Source organism: Callorhinchus milii, unplaced genomic scaffold, assembly GCF_018977255.1.
Source record: "Callorhinchus milii isolate IMCB2004 unplaced genomic scaffold, IMCB_Cmil_1.0 Scaffold14, whole genome shotgun sequence".
Classification (NCBI taxonomy): Eukaryota; Metazoa; Chordata; class Chondrichthyes; order Chimaeriformes; family Callorhinchidae; genus Callorhinchus; species Callorhinchus milii.
In genome coordinates this window covers 1,020,620-1,043,874 of record NW_024704755.1, presented here as the reverse complement: position 1 = coordinate 1,043,874, position 23,255 = coordinate 1,020,620, and the positions used below count along the sequence as shown (strand labels likewise).

At 48.1% G+C, this 23,255-nt stretch overlaps 1 protein-coding gene across 3 annotated transcripts in view; it reads right to left on the bottom strand.

Annotated features, from left to right (window-relative positions):
* Nucleotides 1–15,694: 15,694 nt before the first annotated feature.
* Nucleotides 15,695–23,255, bottom strand: part of cdh8 (cadherin 8) — a 37,949-nt gene continuing 30,388 nt past the window's right edge. For all 3 annotated transcript variants that reach the window (XM_042340460.1, XM_042340461.1, XM_042340462.1), the window contains exons 10-12: nt 23,091–23,208; nt 17,937–18,188; nt 15,695–16,418 (exon numbers count right to left, since the gene is read on the bottom strand). In XM_042340460.1, the coding sequence (XP_042196394.1) occupies nt 15,925–16,418; nt 17,937–18,188; nt 23,091–23,208 (864 nt within the window). In that variant the 3' untranslated portion in view covers nt 15,695–15,924. The remainder of the gene's footprint in view (nt 16,419–17,936; nt 18,189–23,090; nt 23,209–23,255) is intronic.

The window sequence follows — 23,255 nt, the reverse complement described above, 5'->3', positions numbered from 1 at the left end:
TTGCAGAGACGAGAACGTTGGCTGTGAGGAGACCTCATTTCCCCTCAAAGCAGAAGCTGTGTCGCTGCCCCAAGGCATTGAGACGTGGTTAAAAGATCTGCATATTTCAAGTATATAGATATACATATATATCTTCGTTACTCAGCCTTTCAGAATCCTTACACAGTAAAACAAATCCATTCATGATTGCTGCCAAGGCTTGATGTAGAATGCTTGTACATTTCACTCCCTACCTTGGTCTCCCTTTTGATGTACTTACCAGATGAAAGGAGTGATATTTTCTTCCATCTGAAACCTATTGCTATTCAATTTGTTGCACTGACTGAGTGGAGAGACATCCTATCTTCATCTCCATTTTAATGAAGAGGAAATAAACTCCTTGTATTTCATCATTAGTGGGTCTTTGCTGAGATATCTCTCTCTTCCCCTACCACCCTCTCTCCCTTCTCTCCTTCCTCTAACTCTCTCCCCCTCTCTCTTCCCCCATCTCTCCATCTTTCTCTCTCTCTCGATCTCTCCATCTTTTTCTCCTTCTCCCCATCTCGCTGTCTCTCACTCTCTCTCCCCCTTTCCTTATCTTTCTCCCCCTCCCCTTCTCTCTCCCTTCCCCCCTCCCTTTATCTCTCCCCCATCTCTATGTCTTTCTCTATATCTCTCTCCCTTCCCGCCTTTCTCTTTGTGGCTCCCTTTCCACCCCCTCTCTCTTCCTCCCTCCCTGTCTATCTTTCTCCCTCTCTCACTCTTTCTCTCGATCTCTCCTTTTCTCTCCCTCTTTCTCTCTATCTCTCTTTCTCTCCCCCTCCCCCTCCCCCTCTCTCTGGATGTCTCTCTTGCTCCCTCTGTTTCTCGCTCTCTACCTGGTTCCCTCCAGTCGTGGGTTGAAGTGACCAATTTATTATTATTTTTTTTCTTGAGGGATTATTGTGTGGAATAAGGAAACTTGCCCAAGGTTTCGTCCTGCCGGGAATCGAACCCAGGCGAGCGCTCTAACCATTGAGCTGCAGGACTCCACAATTTATTTATAAATTTTGGCTCTTTTTTATTTATGAATGTAGACAGCCACCAGAATAAGAGCAACAAAAAAAAACAAAAGACTTTCACCCCCACTCCTGCCCTGCCCCCCCCCCCCCACCCCAGCACCCCGCCCCTCGAAAAATATCCTGCACATCTGAAAGATTCCAGGCGAAAGGAAAGGTTAAGTGCCTGATACCAAGAGGGATGTGGAGCCTCAGCTCTGTGGTCTTGTGTGATTGTGTGTCTGTCCATCATTCCCTACCTCCCTCCCCCTCCCCCTGCGCTAAAAGACCTCTCTCTCTGTCTGTCAGAGAAGACACAGGGCAATGGGAACGATGACAGATGAGATCAGCCAACTCCATGCCACACCACAAGTTCAACAGTGGTAGCACGTCAAGATGCATTCAGGAGAGACACGTGTGGAATCCAGTGAAGAGAGAGGACTGGCTTGGGTTTTTGTAGACAGAGGCAATCCTCTCCGTTAGACTGAATCCTACACGAAACACAACATAGCAGGGGAGGAGGGTGGGTGGGGGGTGGGGGGTGGGTGGGGTGGGAAGTGTAAGACTCCGCCACTCTCAAGCGCTCCGGGACACTACCCGGAAGTGAAGGGCGCTATATAAATGCGATTTGTTGTGGGGAGTGAAGGTGGCGGCGAATTTGTGCAGGAGGTGGGGCGGGGTGGGGTGGGGGGTCTGAACGTCTCAGAGCGAATCGGTGAACAATACTGTTGGAGGCGAAACCTCGTGGTAGTAAACCGCTCTGACCTGCGTGTGTGAATCCCCCCCCACCCCCTCCGACTCGAGTGAAAAGATTGGCAAGTGTTATACTGATTTCCAGCGCTGATGCGATTGTCATGAATTTACACTCCACGCACTGAAAGCAATGGGTTTGACAAAGCGCTTAATCTGCTCCAGCTCTTAAAACACTCCAGCCCCTCTCGGCGGGTGTCTAATGTGTTTAATAAGCTTGTGTTGATTATTTTGGTTTTGTTTCGGTGCAGCCCTCGCGCACTCCCCCTTCTCCTTTCAGCTCAGACACATGGTGATGATCAAAAGGTGGAAGGAAGCGAGAGGCTTAATCTCGTGGGGCTTAGAATCCGCTCAGCCGTCACTGCAAGAACAATAACAACAACAACTTGTGCTTATATCGCGCCCTTCACTTCACAGTCGAACCACTTTACGGTACATTCTGTGAAGTGCTTTGAGACGCTTCGAAGACGTAATGGGGCTCCATACCAAATGCAAGGCTTATTATTATTTATTATTATCTTCAATGTTATGGAGAAGAGCAGGCAAGAACTCTCTCCCCGTGGACCGCTTTGACTCAGAGCGGATAAAAATAGGAAGCAGATAAATTGAGCTGCGAGTGTTGTCCAGTCGCCAGTTGAGTGAGTGTTAATAACGTATTTGTTTTGAGTTTTCGGTTTTTCCCTCCAAGCAACAACAAAATAAAATAGAATAAAACAAGCCAGGACTGGGGCAAATCCCAGGTCGCAAATGGCTCTCTCTATTACAGGCTCGGTGTTGATACTCACAGCACTCAACACTTAAGACAGTTCACAAGAACTTGCATTTTTATAGCATCTTACCATGTCGGAAGAGGCTTCACATCCAATTACTGTCAGGTCTAGTCACTGCGGAGGCGAGCACAGGAGCCATTTTGCTCACAGCAAAATTCCACAAACGGCCACAAAGTGAATGAGCGATTTTATCTGAGGGTGGGGAGGGAGGAGGGGGCAGGGCGAGGGGGGTAGGGGATTATCAACTGGGAGAGAGAGAGAGCAAGAGAGAGCGAGAGAGAGAGAGAGAAACTCCCTTCTCTTCTCTTTCAAATAACATTGCGGGATCTTTAACGTCCGCCTGAACAGGGCACAGATGCGGGAGCTGGGTATAATGTCTCATCTGAATAAATAAATTAATTATTGTTATTATTATTATTATTACCTCCGACAATGGAGTATTTCCATTGTACCCCCCACCCGAACCCAGCATTGGAGCGTCAGCCTAGAATACGTGAGCCCAATGTGGACCATGGAACCAACAACCTTGTCAGCCAGAGGCGAGAGTATGAGAGAGTGTGACTGTGTCTCTGGTGTGTTCTCTACTGAGCTCCCCCAGGACTCAATGTTAAGGGAATAACTGGCTCTTGTGCCAAGTGCATTGCCCAGTTCCAGGTTATGTATTATTGGTGTGATTACAAGGAATAAGCGCCTTAAACACTTCGCACACAAAATGCCTGGGATTTGCTGCCGTATTAACCCACGTCTGATTGCTTTATAAGTTTTATTAACAGCCTGAGCAATAGAGAGAGAGAGCGAGGGAGAGACAGTAAAACATATCTTTTTGTGTGTGTGGTAATTAATAAACACATCGGGGGGTGGGCAGGTGGCGGGGCAGATAAAACGCAATAATTAACCTGTTCTGTCTCAACTCTGCAATTGGAATAACCCTTGTAAAGCAGTGACAAGTGATGTCGAGCGCTTTGAGACGTCCTCTCGACGTGAAAGGCATCGTGTCAAATGTAAATTCTATTGTGTTGTTTGACTGCAGTTTTCCCAAGGAGGATTGTGCAATGTGCTTTGGAACATCACCTTGTGTGTGCGCTTGTGTGTGCGTCTGTATGGTTGCGTGTGTCGGTATGTATGTGTGTGTGTATGTGCTTGTGTGCGTGTGTCACAGGCAGAAACACTGTGATAAGTGCCTTCTGTGAGGTGTCACCTGAGGAAAACCCTTTCAAAGGCACTGACACGACACACACACATGCATGCACACACACATACACACGCAGATACGCATGCCACAAACAGGCACAAACAAACACACTTACACATACACACACACACACATGCCCCAAACAGGCACAAATACACACACACACACACACACACACAGACACACATGTCACGGCTATTATTACATGAGAGGGAAAGGTGACATTGCGATCACAATCAGACGTGTGCCTGTGCTTAATTATAATTGAAACAGAAGGAGGGGGTGCGGGAAAAAAATCCAGCCAACTCTGAGCCAGCCAAAAACTGGCAGGGATTCAACGCTCGCTCGCTTCTCTCCTCTCTCCTCTCCGCTCACACAGGGTAAACTGCTTTGCATTTGGCTTCCTGTTCTCCATCTGCTCCTCTCTAACCTCACACACGGTACATATATTATTGTCAGATTTTATGCTCTGTTTACTATAAACACACATCCAGCAGGTGCTTAGATTTCAATTTCCCCACACGGGAAACGCCGTGTTAATTGATGCTCAGCTTTCCTATTGCGAGTCGTGGGGAGGGCAGAGAACACTGACAGCCCACCCCCAACCTCCTCTACCGCTCCAGGCTCCATCCTTCTCTCCCCCTCCTCTTCCTCCCCCACAAACTCCCCCAGAAGGTAGTGTAACAAGTTGGTTTGACAGAAACCCTCTGCGTTACACACCTTCACAATATCTCGCCCGCCGGGAATCTGCCACGATGGAACCTGCCTTTGATTTAATGAGTTGAAAATGTTCACCACAGATTATTGACCAGAGGCGGCCAAAAATGATGAACCTAGTGGAAGAGAAGGAGGGAGGGAGGGAGGAAGTGACGGTGTGAGGAGAGGGAAGGAGGGAAGAAAGAGAGGACGGGTGGGGGGGGGGGTGGGGGTGCGTCAAGGCTAAATTTATTTTGGTCTGCCGGGTGTCTGTTGCACATGGAAACCCATCGCTTTACTTAAGAGTCTCCAAACCAGAGAGAGTTCCACATATTCCCACCTAAACTTAGAAACTCCAATCTATTGGAATGGAATGAGCGTTCTCTCTCTCTCTCTCTCTCTGGAGAGTATTAGAGTATTATTCTGGAGAGTATTAGAAGCAGGCGCACGTATTATCGAGGATAAGCAATTTGGTGTAAGATCGAAGAGGAAAGCTAGGGAAGACTTGATGAGGCCATTGGATTTGTTTTGTGTCCAATCCTCCTTTTTTGCTCTAATGTCAAACCAGAAAGGAAGCTCGCGGACTATGCCTCCACACACACCCGCGCCACAAACCATAACATCGGCCATTGATGTTTCACTTCAGAGCAATGATTTCTACCCCCCCACTCCTCTCAGCTACTTTGCAAATAATTGATCTAGGAGTAATTGCTTTCCATCGCAGTGCCAAGCATCACCTCATCTGGGTTGCAAACAGTAAAAGCTTCAATTTGCATTAAAGAAGCCACATTGTGGCTCCTCCCCTCTGTTTCTTTTAGCAGCTACTTTAAATCGGTGTCCTCGGGTTACTGACCCGCCCGCCCGCCCGAGGTCTCTCTTTGTTCATCCTATGGAATCCCCTCATCATTTTGAAAACTTCTATTAAATCTCCTCTTAACCTTCTCTGCTCCAAGGAGAATAATCCCAGCTTCTCCAGTCTCTCCTGATCACTGAAGTCCCTCATTCCTGGTACCATCCTGGTCAATCTCCTTTGGACACTCTCCACTGCCTTGACATCCTTCCTAAAGTGTGGGGCCCAGAACTGAGCCCAGTCTCTCGCTGAGGCCTAACCAGTGTTTTATAGAGGTTCATCATAACAGTTTCCTTACTTCATACTGTTTATTTAGTAGTAGGTAGGAACCCAGTTGTTAGTTGATTGGCAGATCGCTTTCAGGGGGTAATAATCCCTCCCAAAAAATATACATATATTTGGCCACTCAAACCACCACTGTTTGTGGGACGCTGCTGTGTGCGATTGGCTGCTGCGTTTCGCCCACAGTCCATTCAGTTTACAGTATATCCTGTGAAGCGCTTTCAGACGTCGCAGCGACATGATAAGGCGCCGTATCAAATGCGAGGATTATTATTATTATGACGTACGGAAAAGCAGAGTAATCCAGCGGGCAGAGCGTTGGCAGAGAAGCCGCGATAAGTGGGGCTGTAATAACAATAGGAACAATCCTTGCATTTGATACAATGCCTTATCACGTCGTTGAGACGACTCAAAGCGCTTCACAGAGTACAGTGTAATTCTTAGCGGCTGAGCTAAGGCGACGGGGAAAGAAGGAACAATACCCTGGGACACGTTTTCAACATCGTGAGAGGAACGAGATGGTTTATTTCAAGCGTTGGAGGAAGAAAGAAAAACCTACTGTTTGATTTTTTTTTTGACTCTCCTTCAGCCTTCAGAGAAAGTCTCTCTCTCTTTCTCTCTCTCATACATTAGAAAGATTGCAAGGTATTAAGATATCATCTAGTGAACTCTGGTCATAAATATGCAATTTCTTTTCGTTTCAACTTTAAATACAAGACCAGTTTGAATACACATTCTGCCATTCAGCTCGGCTCAGTTACATATTAATAAATCAGATTAATAAATCAGATTAATAAAGGAAAGACAGAAGGAACGAAAGAGAGAGAGCAAAAGGAAGGGACGGAGAGAGAGAGGGAGGGAGAGCAGGATGGAAGGAAGAGAGAGAGAGAAAGAAAGAGAAGAAGCGAGGCCATCAATTTTATATTTGTAGTCTGAGTGCCTCAACGCTCTGAAGGGGCAAAGAAAAAATGGTTCGAGTTGATTTGATTTGATTGAGATTGGAGATTCTGTGCAGCACTGAGCTCCAGGGGCTCACACTTTACTCTAACACAAGTCAGGCACCAAAGGGTGACTTTCAAGAGAGAGTTTTGCTCTCAGTGAGTTTCTCCTGGTGTCCTGGCCAGCGAGGAGCAGCACAGACACGATGGGCAGAGAGAGAGCAGGGAATGGGGTTAGAGTAGAGAGCTCCAGTGGGAGAGTGAACCCCAGCACAGACACGATGGGGGGAGAGAGAGAGAGCGAGCAGGGAATGGGGTTAGAGTAGAGAGCTCCAGTGGGGGAGCGAGCACTACCACATCAAGGGACAGAGGAGAAGAGGCAGAGTTCACTTATATTAACAGTCACTGCTCACTTTAGTCGAGACTAAACCATATTAACACAATCCCTGGGTGTCCATTTGAATCCATTCAACAGAGAACCAAGAAATCTCAAAGCTTAAGGCTTTACCATATTACTGCAATGTCAAACGTGATTGCATGCATTAAGAAGATGAACGGACTAGGTTAGCATTACTCAAGTCTTAGCAGTTATATAAAATTGCAGAGACTGTGGCTTTAGATAGGGAACTGTTATTGCTGAGAGAGTCAGCGGTGAAAAAGTGGGAAATAATCTACCCCGGGAAGATATTATTACCAGAGTGAGATGCAGATCCGCAGTACAAAAGTGAGTTGACCCCAACAAGGTGGGTTAATCAGACTTTATGAATGGCAAACTGCTACTCCGAAACCGCTTTACAGATTAAATATCCAGCTAGAAATGAACAATTTCCGAATTTGTAACATTGCTGGGTACTGATGGTGGGGGAGGTGGGGGGAGAAGCAGGGAATGTGTGTCAGCCCGGCTCAGTCGGTAGCTCTCTCGCCTCTGAGACAGGAGGTTGTGGGTTGGAGCTTCTAGATCGGGGACTTTGAGCTCACATAGTCTAGGCTGACGCTCCAACGCAGTGCGCAAACCGGCTGCCGTGTTCGCCTTCAAGACGCACAGTCACTCCACTTTGCCGGTAAAAATCCCCTGAAGCGCTTCGAGATGTTGTCTCGAGGTGAGAGGCTCTGTATCACATGCGAGATTTTATGATTGCTGTTATTATTATAACAAGAACAGCCTGCGTTTACACCGCGCCCGCCCTTCACCAGGGTAGCATTTCAGAGCCTTTAGTCACCACATCCGATATTAATCACTAATCAGTGCTCTGGAGTAATGGCGTCAATTAGGGTGTCCTCTTCTATTTTCTCTCTCTCTCTCTCTCACACACACTCTCTCCTGCTCTCCTTCCCTCTCTCCCTCTCTCGCTCTCATAACCTTCTAAAGAAAATATCTTTGCATTAGACGTGCAGGCATATACAGTGGAAAAGCTACAGGCTGCCGGGATCAAACAACAAGAGGAGCTTCTGGTTTGTTTTCCCTTTCGCCTTGTCAGCCACACGTTTCCCCCGCAGTTTAATTCAATCACAAAACCCTCTTCAGTACGAAGGAGTCTAATGAGGAGACTCTTGAAGCCAGCACACTCTCAGCAGCGAGACAGAGAAACCAATGCCCTCCGCACGGCGAGACGGGAGACGAGATGTGTCCCATTAAAATTCTGCTCACGGCCCCAAGCGGTCATTTCGAAAGCGCCGAGAATTCTGTGGCGCAGGCGGTTAGACAAGTACTTTAGGTGGCGTTCCTTCCTGTTAATGCCCCAATAAAATGAACTCCCCCAGCCATAAAAGGAGTTGCTTTAATGCAGCCAAACTCAATTGAGTGAAATATACGACCGATGAAACAGCTGGCGACTGATTAAAACCTCGAGATGGAGGAGAAATTGATTCTAGTTCATTGGACCTCACAGGAATAATATTTCTCTGTCTCTGTCTCTCTCTGCACTTTAAACCCAGATCCTCGTCTGTGCCCCGGTCAGTCGGATGTTAAAGATCTCCACAGTACTATTCGAAAAGAGAAGGGAGATTCTCTCGCTCTCTCTCTCTCTCTCTCTCCCAGTTTGACAGCAAATTCTGAGTGGAATTTGGAGGGGTTAGGGTGGGGCGGGCAAGGTTTCCCTTTGCTGAAAGAATCGGTTAAGAAATCCCCCAAATTCAGACTCCGAATTGCATGCGATATTGTATATTTTTTTTAACGCCACTCGATAAACAAACAAGCAGACAAACAAACAACTGTCCCATTTCGCGCCCCCCACCACCACCACCCCCTCCCCCAGCAAAGCCCATCCTTCACCTTGACAAATAACAACACAGAAAAGACCAAACTGTTTGTGTGTTCAGTGATTAGAAATCTGCAATGTTCCGAGTCCTTACAGCTGGAGCACAATGTATTATATGTCTGAAGGCTTGGGCAGATTGGAACAAAGCAGCTATCTGATTATTCCCTTCCCCTGAGCTGAACTGAAAGGTGTAAGTTCCACGAAGATACAATCACTAATTTCAAAGATATTTATGTGACAGCAGAGATAGACGGTGCAGCCCATTACTGTCTGAACCTCTCGTCAGCGAGCAAGCAGGCGAAAAAAATAATTAAAACAGAATTGGTATTGATCTTGCAGAGGATTAGGGCTTTGAGAAAAGAAAATATCAAGTGATTTCTCTTTACTCGATTCGCTTTAGCCAGCCCGGCGGCGGGGGAGGGAGTGGGGGGGGGAGGGAGGGGGGGGGGGGAGGGAGTGGAGGGCACGGGCCGGGAGGTGGGGGTGCGGGAGAGGGAGGGGGAGGGGGAGCTCTCATTCTGTGTATAGCTCCGTGTTTCGCCCAAATTAGCTGCCGTGTTCTACCCACAAAGTACACAGTCACTCCACTTTATAGTTTATCCCATGAAGCGCTTTGAGACACTGCGTCAAATGCGAGTAATATTATTATTAGATCAAATGCAAGGATTATTATTACTATCATCTTCAGATCGCACCCAAAGACCGTGCCTACGGTCAGCTCCACTCTCTCCCTGGCTCGGCGTCAAGCTCTGCTACCATTAAGCGCTCCGAGACGCTACCCCACGTAAAGGGCGCTGCGTAAAACACAAGCCATGTTATTGTTGTCAGGCTATCGAGAGAGTGAGAGAGAAAGAGAGACCGAGCGAGAGAGAAAGGACCATGTTCTCCTGACTGTCGCTGGCTGGGAATCAGCAGTGCGGAAACCAACCAGAGTCCCAGATTAATTATTGCAGAAAATACTGTTTGCTCAAATCAGCCAATTCAGCAGGTACACTTGTGCAGCACAATAAGAAAATGATAAGCCGTGCGGAGTGGGGTATTCAGGGAGAACGCAATTGACTCCCCCCCTCTCCTTCCCGCAAACCCCAACCCAAGAGTGTGGGTCAAGCACTCTGGGACACTACCCCTCCTGTAGGTGTTGTTGTTTCTCTCAAACCCAGAGCCTCAAAGTCCCCAACGTTGGGTTGGGGGAGGGGGGGGAGGAGCTGAAAGTTGGACAGGTTTAATCTCTTGCGCATCGTAAGTGTGGATTGCGATGGCTGTGAACTCCCTAACAAGCTGCTATCCCTGGCATCCGGTCACTGTTAGAGTTTTATGTTTGCTGTTAAGACTGAACAGCCTGAGGTGCACACACAGGGAAGACTGTGGCTCGCTGCACATTTACAGAGAGGCAGAGTTAGCACCCGGAGCCATTGACAATGGCATCATCAAAGCCCGCGTGGGTGAGCTTAATCAGTTCAAAGTCACAACACAACAAACACTGAGGTGAGAAATATTGCCATACCATCTGCCTTACCCTGAGGTGAGCAAACCTGGTGCAGCTGAACCCTGGGACTGTCCTGGGAGCCATTGTCACTGAGATCTCTATCCGTGAGCATCAACCCCACCCTACCCCACTCCAGCCCCCACCCCGCCCCCCCGCAAGCGCCTGCCCTCCCTCAAAGCAGTTTGTGGGAACCTTGCTGTGTGAAAAGAAAGCGGGAAAATTTGCTCTCAAAGAAACAGTCACCACACTTGATAGTAATTGCTGGCGAAGCTCTTGGGAGATTTTTTTGGGACATATTGTATGTAATAAGACAAGGTATGTGAAAAAAAAACCATTCAGGTTTTCATCCTGGCTCAGTGTGACCCCTCGACAGCTCTCGGTGGAGGTTACCGAGTCTTCACCATTAAAGACAAAAAGCAATCAGCATCTTCGCCGCCTCCAAAGATTGAATTACAGCAGTTCGATGGCTCGAAGGCCAATTGCAGAGAGATTCCATTTCAGCATCGAGTGGAAACTTACCCCCAGTCTGGCCGCGGGTCCTTCACAGCGAAGCCAATCTCCACACGAGGCATTGCTATCTGGAGGGGTCTCATCTTGACGTGAAGAGACTCTTCACTCATCTCCGTTTCACATCGATCGCAGCAGCTCTGCAAAGAAGCACCTGTAATAGTTTGGGTTCTTTTCCTCCCCACCCCCTCGTGCTGTGTTTTAAACCGTGGAGCCCTGAGATGAATTCTGAAGCGCTTTACCCTGGCTGTCTCTTCTCTACTCACTGACAAGCTCCAAGGAATAGGAGTAACGTCACGATGATCAATGCTACAGCAATCAATGTTTAATCACTCTCCTCCATGGCCAATTAGTATTTTAGTATTGTATCCCATTCTCAATTGGGTTTCAAGAGGTAAGTAGACAGGAGTGTGCATGATAAGAGGCAGGAAGGGGGGTATGGACATTGGGCAGGGCACTGGGACACCTCGCTCTGAGATGAGCCCCAATGGCCTCCTTCTACGCTGTGCATTTCTGTGTTTGCTCCATTTTGGTGAAACTGAACCTTCCTCTGAATGAAGTTAACATCTGCCCCTGTGGCTCTGAGTCCCGGAAACCCAGGTGAGTGGACCCACCGCAGGTTTTCCCCCTGAACAAACTCTTTGTCAACCACGACTGGGGTTGAACACAAACTGGGGAGAGCACAGAAGGACTCCATTTGACCCTTTCGTGTCTGTGACTGTGATCGCCGACAGATCTCTCTGTTGAGTCTCATTTTCCTGTCATTCTCCCCCCATCCATCCCCACCCACACACACACACAGACACACATACACAAACACCAACACACAAATTACATTTGTATAGGGCCTTTCACATCGTGAGGCCATCCCAAGGTGCTGATGCCTCACACACTCATACACACACTCACACACTCTCTCACACTCACACACACACTCACACACACACTCACCTTTTGCTCTTACATTTCTTCCTTTCAGATATCTATCGAGCTTCCACTTAAGAAGCTAAAGAGGATTCTGCCTCAAACACTGTTTCAGGTCAGGCACCTCAAGTCCACATCGCCCTTTGTGTGTAAAATAAATAATCCTCCTAACCTCTCACTTGGTAATTACCGTATATCTATACTGGCTACTTACTGACTCACCCACCAGTAGAAATAATTCCTCTGCATTTATGTTATCAAATAATTTAACAAAAACCTTTATTGCGTGTCTCTCTCTCTCTCTCTCTCTCAACCTTCCCTGGTACGGGGGAAAATCAGCCTCACTAACTGCAGTTTCTGGTAATAAGACAAAGTTCCTCAAGTTCCGAATGAATCTCCCCTGCAATCTCTATGGCCTTGACGTGCTTCCCATAGTGGGGAGCCCCAAAATTAGCCACAGTCTAATTGAATGTCCGCCCCCTGCCACCACCCCCAGCTCGGAGGGGGCAAGGGAAGGAGAGAGGCGGAGGGACTGCGGAATAGAGTTCCAGATGTGGGGACAGAGTGGCAGAAGGCCCGGCTGCCAATGGTGGGGAGTGAGGCGGGGGATGTGCTGAGCGGAGGGAGCAAACAAGATGGTAGGGGGTTAGGAGGTCACAGAGGTAGGGGGCAATGAGGCCATGGAGGGCTTTGATGGTGAGGACCAGGATCTTGAACTGTATCATATGTGTTCCAGTGGAGTTGGGCGAGGATGGGGGTGATAGGGTCACGGAGCCTGGTGCGGGAGAGGACACGGACTGCAGAGTCCTGGATGATCTGTAGCCTATGGAGGGAGGAGTTGGGGAGGCCGACAAGCAGGGAGTTTGTAAAGTCGAGCCTCGTATGGTGAATGCGTGTATGAGGGTTTCTGCGGCCTGCGGTGTGAGACCGTGGCAGAGCCGGGTGATGGTGCCGAGGTGGGGGAATGTGTGTTCACACACACGCACATACACACACGTACACACAGACAACACACACACATATACACACACACATACAGACACATACAAACACATACAGACAACCCACGTTGACCTGTCATCACATCAAGTGTTTGGCAAACAAATAGAACATGGTCGGTCGAATATCCTCTCGTGAAAGAAAAAACACGGTGCTGTTAAACATTTAATTTGGTGGAGATGTGAAGGTGACTGCCCCTTTGAAACGATCGACTGCAATAGGTGCCACACGCACAAAAAAATCATTACCGACCTGGAGATTTGTATGAACCGAAAGCATGGTTCAATTTCCACAGTAATATTTGAAAAATGTCTAAAGGAAAAAAAATCAATGCATATATTTGCAGGAGAACATTAGTTGCTTCAGAGAACAGACTAAGAGACTGAGGAGCCAGGCACTGCAGTGTCTCGTGTTTAGGTAGCTCAACCCACCATGGCCGGGTTTAAACCTGGGTTTGGCAGGAATTCTTGTTGAACTGCACCAGCCTATTGCCAGGAAAATAGAAGAAATGTTGGGAATTGGGAGAGAAGATCATTATTTGGGGAGGACAAGTTTGCAGGGCTGTGGGGAGAGAGCGGGGGAATGGGATTGATTTGGAAGCTCTTTTCAAAGCGCCGGCACAGACACGATGAGTCAAATGGCCTCCTTCTGTGCTGTATAATTCTCGGATTCTAAGAGAATCCAGGAGCCTTTTCCCTCTCTCCCCCACATCCACACAATACCACTATCCTGTGGTACTGGAGTACCAGTCTATCAGCTACAGCACTCGCTTCGCAAGCGAGAGGATCTGGGTTTGATTCCCGGGCAGGGTGAAACTTTTGGCAAGTTTCCTTACTCCGCACACCTTTGTTTGGTTCGCAGTAAGTAGGAACCCGGTTGTTAGTTGATCAGTGGATCGTTTTTCTGGGGGTAATAATCCCTTCAACAAAAAAATGTTTTCCTCGCAGACTCATTGGACCAAATGGCCTTCTTCTGCGCTGTAAATTTCTATATTTCTATCCACTAATTCCTGATGGACCTTGCCTTGTCTCTCAGTCTCCAGTCCTGCCTGTCCCTTTGCCTCGTTCAACGAAACAGGAAAGGGGGAAAGTGAAAATCGGGATAAGCCTTTTTTTTTGGCCTTGAAAGCGATTACCGCAAATAAGAATCTCCAACTACAAAACAAACTGCACTTAATCTGAAATATTTATAAAAATATATTTCACAAAGTAGGAAACAATACAAGGGTTTCTCTGATGTACAATACATGGAATAAAATAACCCAAATGGACAATTAAATAGCATGAAAGCAATGTATAAAATTAATACGAGCTCCTCTGTGTGTGTGTGTATGTATCAGACTATTGTAATGTACAATATCTACTCTGAAATGTATTATTTGCCTTGTTAAAAAAATTGGCAATGCACAAAGTCTTCAGTGCTGTTACTCTAGGAGGCTGTGCTCAAGGACTAACGTGCAGAACCAAGGATACGCATCTCGATAACAAAACTAGCCACATAAGCAGTAAATCTATATATATTATATATATATATACGCACATTTTTTTTTCTTTTTTTCTGTTTTTTTTTCTTTCAAATGACACAGTGAAGCACATTTAAGCACATGTTTGACACTGGTACTGAACTGTGTAATGAGAGTGTATCTGAAGGTCAGCAATTCAAATATCCACATGAACTCACTTCCATTTCAGCTGTTGTGCTTGGCTCGCTGTTAATAAACTCAGTTGCCCGGGCAAGCAAGGTGTGTACAGGTCTGAGAAGGATCAAGCTTGGCGGGTTACGGCCCACATTCTCAGGTTCTTTGTCAAGGAGAGCGGGAGGGGGACGAGAGAGGGTGAACGCAAATAAAATAAAGACTTTTACAGGTAAAAAATAATTCAAAAACTAATACCGCTATCATTTGGATGCTCAATTCCACGATTGTTGGTGGGACGCTGCTGCGTGCAATTGGCTGCTGAGCTTCGCCCACAAAATATGCAGTCGATTCACTTTGCTGTGAAGCGCTTCGAGACGTCTCAACAACGTGATTAGGCGCTGTATCAAATGCAAGGATTATTTTTATTAAACACGGTAAAACTCCTGATAACTCAATCCCGTCTTAACTTGTCACAACCACTCAAGTCGTCGTGCTGTCCATATCCCGGCTACGGTTAGCGACGTGTTTTTTTTACAGATGCCTATCGCGTCACTGAGCCCTCTTCCCTTGGAGCGACAAGTTCTACTTTAAATTTCAATCAGAACAATCAGCCTCAAACCAAAAAAAAAAAACATTCGGTCTCTCCCTCCTTCCCCTCCCCAGTGACAGAGGAAAAAGCAAGAGAAATTGCTGGCCAACAAAGACTAGTTCTGTGCGCCCTTGAAAGAGAGCGAGCGCTCTAGCTGAGGTCTCAGGTTCCGCTCGGCCCCTCTTGCCTCTGCCTAGATCTGGAGCCAATGACTGGAATGAAGGCAGAACATGGGAATATTATGAAGCTGGCAAGCATTCAGTTAGAATACACTGTGTCTACTGTGTGCCCACCTACTCACACGAAGAAACACTCAATTACACCTCGGCTAACGTAAGGAGGAGACGGTTGTGGTTTCGAAGCTTTAGGACATCCGGTCTAGCGCTGTCGCCCAGCTTTGGTTTCTGTCCTGCAAATAAATGCACGCAATATTACTTGGCTTGTCCTGCCTCGGGCGAGGCCTCATACCCTCTCGTTCAGGAGAAGAAGAGCGACATAGCTTTGCCGCGAGAGAGAGAGAGAGAGGAGGGAGAAAGAGAGAGAGAGGGAGAAAGAGAGAGAGAGGGAGAGAGAGAGAGAGAGAGAGCGCTGGTGCATTTGTCGAGATGTCCCGACGGTGACTTGTAACATCCCAACGCATTCGTCTTCCGCTCGAGTGAACCAGGAAACCAGAACCTGCCTCGAGAACCCACCTCATCTACTCGACACTCCACGAGAGTTTTTAAAAAAAACAGTTATACAATCTGAAAGTAGATAAGCTTTTGTTTCGATTTGTATTTTTGTTTTGTAGTTTGCGTTTGCTGTTTGTTTGTTTGTTGTTTGTTGTTTGTTGTTTAGTTTTTTTTGGTTCGATATCACAAGGAGCTGGACTTTCCCAAGAAGGATGATTGACCCTAACGTCGACTGTATCTAAAAGGCCGGCCCAGCTTAATCCATCGTTAACAATTGGCAACCCTATAATTACACACCGGGGTCCTGTAAAGGCTCCTCGCTCCGCCTCGGACAGACGGACGGACGGACGGATGGGACAGTCAGGTCTCCCGGTCGCTCTCGCCCACAGCGTACATGTCCCCGAGTTTCTTGAACCGCGACCCCCAGTCTTTGAGGTAGTCATAGTTCTGCTCAGAGTCCGTGGAGGCAGTGTCCAGGGAGCTGAGCGAGCCGGCCACCGAGCCACGGCCCTCGTAGCCGTAGATCTGGATGGAGTCGTAGGGGGGGGCCGTGGGGTCGATGTCCGCATCGTGGAGACGCACTTTGATGAACTCGTCCACGTCCACCCCGCTCGGCACCGGGGTCAGGGCCTGCCTGGGCGCGTACTGCAGCTCGGGCTTGATGTCCCTGCGTGGCAGGAAGCCGTTGAAGCCGTCGGGGTTCTGCAGCGTGGCGATGTCGAAGGCCTCGGTGTCCTCCTCCCCCCCGCCTTCATCGTCGTAGCGGATGATGTTCTCCCGCACGTCCTCGTCATCCTTGATGGTGAAGGGCTCGTTCTTGTGCCTCCGCAGGGTCACGAACAGCACCACGATCACTGCGGAGCAAGAGCCAAGGTTAGCGCCCGCTCAGCAACCCATCCCCGCTCCGCCTCTCTCGCCTCTTTATTTGATTTTTAACTTTGTTTGATCGTGGAGTTCCTGTAGCTCAGGGTCGGAGCCCTCGCCTCGCAAGCGAGAGGATCCGGGTTAAATTCCCGGGCGGATCAGCATAAGTGGAAACCCGGTTGTTAGTCGATTGGCAGATCGCTTTCCGGGGGTAATAATCCCTCCCCAATTCACGATGGTTTGTGGGACACTGCTGTGCGCAATTTCGCCCACAAAAATACGCAGTCACTCCACTTTACGATATATATTCTGCGTAGCACTTTGAGACGTGATATCAAATGCAAGGATTATTATTATTATGGTTATTATTATGTGGGATGGAGGACTTGTTGGCGTGTTGTTGTGGTGCCCTCCTAATAAATACAGCCTCTCGGTCATAAACCCAGAGCCGGGTCTCACCAAAGCACGGCAGACAAAGGCTTAAGCTCATAACAAAAGGATGACCTAACCTGTGCAAATGAGCAGTCGTGGTTTCTCTCAGAGGCTTGTTTTACCCGGCGATGGGGTTGGATTTTTATAACCAATGTGTGGGGGGATGGGGGGGATGGGGGGGTGGGGGGCATGGGGGGGTGGGACTTTCTTTGCAAATCTGCCTTCGAAAATAGAACAGTTTTCACGGAGCAAGGCTTAGCCGGTCGGTCTCACAGGTTCCTGGCAGGTTCTCTGTTCACAGGGGAGATGTATGCTTCACAAATCAGCCTCTCCTGGGAGCTCAGTCTCTACCCCCTCCACACACACGCGCGCACACACACACACACACACACCACCCCTCGCCCCACTGAATCTCCCTATTTGACTGCAGTGCAGCTTGCGATGCATGCAAGGGGAATGCCAGGAGTACTGTATATTAAATGAATGTTGGAGTTAATCTGCCAGCAGTGTTTATGCTTGGTTGAAAAATTCAGCACAATTTAAGTCAATGGGAATGGCGCATTGCAATCCAGTTGTCTAAATCAAGCATCCATTCACAGAGACACAGCCCTGTAATAGATCTTGCACATGTTTACAGCTGTTGGCTTAAGCCCCAAAGTAGGTGAGGCGACACGTGACCAAATCGACTCTGTGCCTCAACAGTTTTTATGACAGTCCTTATCAAATCCGACAACTTGCAGAACAAACCATCAGTCACCTGTTCCTAGCTGGTGCGGTCTCTCCACCATGACTCTAATCTCATTCCCCTGCCCTTCCCACCATCCCCTCCCCATCGGGTCTGTGCTGGGGCTCGGTCCCCCACACTGGGGCTCTCTACTCTGATCTATTTTGGGATACAGTACTTGAGTAGTTCAGGCCATGACGTGTGTCAAGTGACTGCCAGGACGGTGGAAGGCGAACTGGATGGACTTTGGTCTTTTTGTCATCCTATGTTCCCAGGATCCTATGTCACCGCACGAGGGGATGTCCAGAAGGTGTGTTGAGCACCTTGACGTGTGAGGGGCTTGTGTACGTACCCAGCAGCAGGATGATGCAGGCTAGTATTGCTATTAGGGCTCCCATGCTCAGGCCGATGGGCAGGATGAAGGCTTCCACGTTGCAGGACTGGACGCTGCCGTTGCTGCTGCAGCCACACACCTGGATGGTCAGTGTGCTGGTGCTGCTCAGGGGAGGCCGGCCGTTGTCCGAGATCACAATGGGCAGCAGGTAAACGTCCTGCTTGTGCCGGCTGAAGCCGCTGTGTCTGGTCAGGATGCTGACCGAGTTATCTGCTGGCGAGAGACAGAGAGGGCGGATCAGAATGGGGCACACACCTAGTAATAATAACAGTAATAATAACAGTAACAATAATAGTAATAATAACCCTTGCATTTGATATGGTGCCTTTTGGTTTGAAAACGCCAAGCAAGCAGAGAACAACCATCCAAGGTGTGGATTGTCAACCGTGTGCCAGGGAACCATAACCGAAGACTGAGCAAGGGGAGGGGAGGCGGGAGGGGGGAGGGCTGGGGAGGGGAGTCACTACGAACCCCACTTAGCTCACGTAGAGTCGAAGATGATTCAGCTGAAGAGTTTGCGTCTCCTGCAGACCGGAGCAGATGGGTGGGAGGGGTCTACAAGGCAGGAATGTGATTGAAGGCCCTTTCGGATACAGTGGATACAGCACTTCAATGCTGCCCCAGCAGGGCCCAACCCCAACGCTACCCTCTCGGTTGTGCTCCCATGTGTTGTCGCTCTGTTTTGCCCATCTGTTATTTTATGTTGACGGTTCAAGAGCTGGAGGCACAGATGAGTCTCAGTGCTCTCTTTGCAAGCTTCATTGATAATCAGAATGGTGCTGATTTATTTATGTACTGTGCACGCATGTGTGCGTGTCTGTCTGTCTGTCTGTGTGTGTGTATGAGTATACGACAATTTGGGATGGGGAGTGATGGGGCACAAGTTCAAGCTGTTTAGCTGCATTGCCAGAAGTCATCTCCAAGCTCGAACAGGCTGGAGACATCCCCCTTGCCCACTGAGCTCTCCTCCGCCTAACACCTGGGCTTAGAGGAGCATTGACCAAGCTACTTGGAAGCAGATTGATCAAAACCTGCCCCAATCTTCAATTTACTGCGTTCAGGCAAGACCGAGGTGTTGGGAGAAAATGAGACAAAGTCTTCTTGAATAAATCCCATCCCTCCCAAAAAAATGCTCCCTAAAATAAGGATGAGCTGTGTAAGGCTGTCTGCGCTGTCAATCTCTTGGTCTCTGTATTGATGAGGGACAATGAGAAGAGATGTCTGCAGAGAGAACCTTACTGAGGTGCAAAACACACTCTAGCAACTTGCCACTCAGGCAGCACCTTTTCACATTGGAGAACGTCTGTCAAGACGGCGTGAGTCAGTGAGCACAACAACAACAACTTGCATTTCTATAGTGCCCCTTACCCAGGGTGGCTTCCCAGAGCACAAAACCAGCAGCTCGTGACTCCCTGATCACCCAACTGGACGGGTCAAGGATGATGTGTGAGGACCGCCCGCCATTGGCTGTCCCTTAGCACCACAGGATCAAAAGCAAGATTGCGAGTGTGTGTGGCGCCCACTGGTGGACACGCAAGGAGAGGCGGCCCAGAGGCAGGAATGTCAGTGTATAAAGGGGCTCCAATGACAATGCGCTGACAGCTCTAACAAGCACTGGTTTGACCTTGTTACCAGGTCCAAGAGTGGGCCTTCACACATGCCAAAAAAAAACCTCAGGCAAAAACTCAGCCTGTTGGGAATTCGCGAGGGAGACTCAAGATCCCCGAGGAAACCTAGTGAAGGAGCCAACTCTCTCCCCTTCCTATTGCTGAATGAATAAGCCACACAGATTTAAGACAGGTCTTCAAAATTATGAGAGGTTTTGAGAGAGTAGACGGGGAGAAACTGTGTTTCCACTGGTGGGTGCGTCGCTAACCAGAGGACACAGATGTAAGACAATTGGAAAAAGAACCAGAGGGGAGACGAGGAGACATTTTGTTTACCCAGAGAGTTGTTACGGTCTGGAACGTACGGCCTGAAAGTGGGGGAGAGGAAGCAGATTCGATAGTCGCTTTCAAAAGGGAATTGGATAGGGACTTAAAAAAGAAAAAAAACTGCAGGGCTATGGGGTAAGAGCTTGGGAGTGGGACAAGCTCGGTAGCTCTGTCACAAAGCCGGCCCAGGCACGAAGGCCCAAATGGCCGCCTTCTGTGAGGTAATATTCTATGATTCTACGTATAATGAGAACAAGGATGAAACGGTGCTATCTGCAGGGAGAGAGGGGACCGGAGAGGAGGGGTTTGCTCAGAACATGGACCACATAGTTGCCATCTGCTTCTCTTTGAAAATCACTGAGCAATTACATATGTAAGCTTAGGAGGGTGGTTTGCTAATAGCCATTAATTAAAAGCATTCAGCTTATAATTATGCAATTTTCTAAAGCAACTCATCCATTTTCATTGTCCTTTCAAGAGCAAAATGCACAAACAGACGCCCCTATGCTAATCTTTCCCTTTCGCGTCTTCCCTCTCGTTCCTTTCAACCTCGCTGGTGTCCTATGTCTAAGGAGCTTGCCTCTTGGCTTTCTCTTGATGTTGAGAAACAATCTTGCGTCGTTTCTTAACAGAATTGCCCGACAGCTGGCTCGAATCGCTAGATACCCAGAGTTTGCAACCCCGACCCACTGGAACTAAGAAACTATTAAGAAACAATTTCCATTAAGAAACAACCCAAACTGACTCCAATAGAAAAAAAGCAATAATAATAATAAGCTTTGCGTTGGAGATAGCGCCTTATCACTTCATTGAGCTTCACAGAATATACTGTAAGGTGTAGTGACTGGGTATTTTGTGGGAAAAACGTGGCAGACAATTGCCAATAGCAGCATCCCACAAACAGTGGTGGATTGAGTGACCAAATTGTTATTTGGTTCCCCACCTCTCAGCCTTGCACTGGATCGTCAGCCTGGGCTGCGTGAGTGATAACTCTTCTTTCTTCGTTCGTTCGTTCATTCATTCACTCACTCTCTCTCTCTCTCTCATTCTTGCCCTTCATTTTCTCCGCTTTCATCAATTACTCCGTTCACCCTCTCTCCTCGTGAATCAGACACACAAATCATTCATTCCAAGTCAGTCGCACTTCTCCATCTAATATTCACCTCGTTCCTCCTTCGCATTTAATTCGAAATCTCTTCCTGACCTCTTTAATTTATCCTTTGACTTTCAGAGAGGAAGGAAAATCTGAACACCTAATTTTTTGGCGTCGACTTATTTAAATAATTATTCATACTTACACAACCTATTTATAGAATGTGGCAGGAGCTAATCTTCTGGGACTCGCTGGTGATAACGCGGCCTTTTACGTTTAATCGTGTTAATTTTGCTCAAAACACTTTCAAGGATCTAAGCATTTCATATCAAGGCAATCTGTCCGTATTGCTCTTGACGTTTTTTATAGCAGAGTTACGAGAGGTTAAAGCAGTTGAGAGTGGGAATCTGAGGATGTGTTTGGTGGTTGGAGGCGAGGGCTGGGCTGGAGGAACATAGAGCACTCTTGAAACCCGCTTTTGAAGGTTAAGAAATAAATGGGTTGAGGGAACAGATTGAGTAGTAGTAATAATAATAATAATAATCCTTGCATTTGAGATAGTGCCTTATCACAGCTTCGAGCCGTTTCAAAGAACTTTGAGAAGGTGTCGAAGCACTCGCAGAATATACTGTGTATTTTTTTGTGTGGGTGAAACACGGCAGCTAATTGCACACAGCAGTGTTCCACAAACAGTCTCGATTGAGTGACCCAATTCTTTTTAAGGGATTATTACCCCCGGAAAAGCAATCTGCCAACAACTGGGTCTCTACTTACTGCTAGGTAAACCGAGGCGGGTGGAGTAAGGAAACTTGCCCAACCTTTTGCCCAGGAATCGAACCCGGTCCTTTCGCTTGCGAGCTCTAACCGCTGAGCTACAGGACTCCACAAAGGCATCGTTCAAGGCTTTGCTTATCCCCTGTCTGTCTGTTTGTCTGTCTGACTCAATGGGTTTGCTTCTCTCTTTGAGGGCTATAGAAATTTACAGCCCAGAAGAAGACCTTTCAGCCCATCGTGTCCGTGTTGGCTCTTTTAAAGAGCAATCCTTTCAGCCCCAATTTTCAAACGTTTCACCTACAGAAACACAGTCACCACACGGATGCAATCAACACCGCAAAGTACTTTGAGCAGTTCAAAGACGTGATAAGGCGCAGTATCAAATGAACAATTATATTAGTTATGCGATAAGACATTCCCATGTCAGACACACACACACCACTCCACACCGAATGCAAGGGTTAGTTTTATTGTTTATCCTGACTGAAGATGTTTATCCTGACAAAATAACTGTCTTACAATTACAAACAAGGGTGAGTGGGGGAGGAGAGGGGGAGGGGAGGGGTGGGTGTGCGAGGGGCAAGGGGAGGGGGTAGGGAACAGCTCTGGAAGGATTGAAAGGAGTTCAATCTGGCCAAAGGCCTTCAAAATCCAAACCTGTCTTGCACCCTGTCCTGCTGATCACCACATTGTGTGGAACAACCCAAGCAAATCCAGTAAAGATGGTCGCTCACACGGCCTGTCAGATTGTAGCTCCCCGAGAGAGCCACAATTACCCATCTAAACAGATAAGCTTTTAGCTAATTGCTCGAGCAGTAATTAAGACCAGAGAAGACAGCAGCTTGACCTGTGAGAAACCAGTTCCTGAGCTGGCAGCAATGCCACACTGCCTGGCTTTGCGAGAGCAGAGACACGATGCCTATGCCAAACCCTGATCTTCAGGAGGACCTGGGAGGGGGCTGAGCAGTCACTGGGGCAGGGCTGCTTCCCACTCTGCTCCCGTTATCCCTGCCAGCTAAAGGCCTGATGGGTCAGATGGTCCTAGTTGAACAAGAAGCAGGAAAGCTTGCCAGATACCTCTCACAGTGTGATAAGCTGTGAGGTTCTAGCTGATGAAACTCAGGCAGTTAATCCTCTCCACGCCCCCCACCCCCATGCACACGCTGTGGGTGCCCCCACCTCCCTTCTCCGCTCCCTCCCTCAAGACTGGACGTCTGATACGGAAGCTCGGCATGTGATGATTGGCTGGAGCTCTCGGGAAACTGGCTGGAAGAACTGTAAGCGTGAGGAACTGAAACATGAGTTGTTTACCTTCGTTGTTCCTGATGGTGAAGTTGGGGTTGGGAGGCATGTCCACCAGCAGGCTGTAGAAAAAGAAATGGCCATTCCGAGGGTCGTCCTTGTCGGTGGCATTGATCGTCTTGATCACCTTCCAGGGAGAAAAAGCAAAGAGATAGGGACGATAGGGACAGGAAG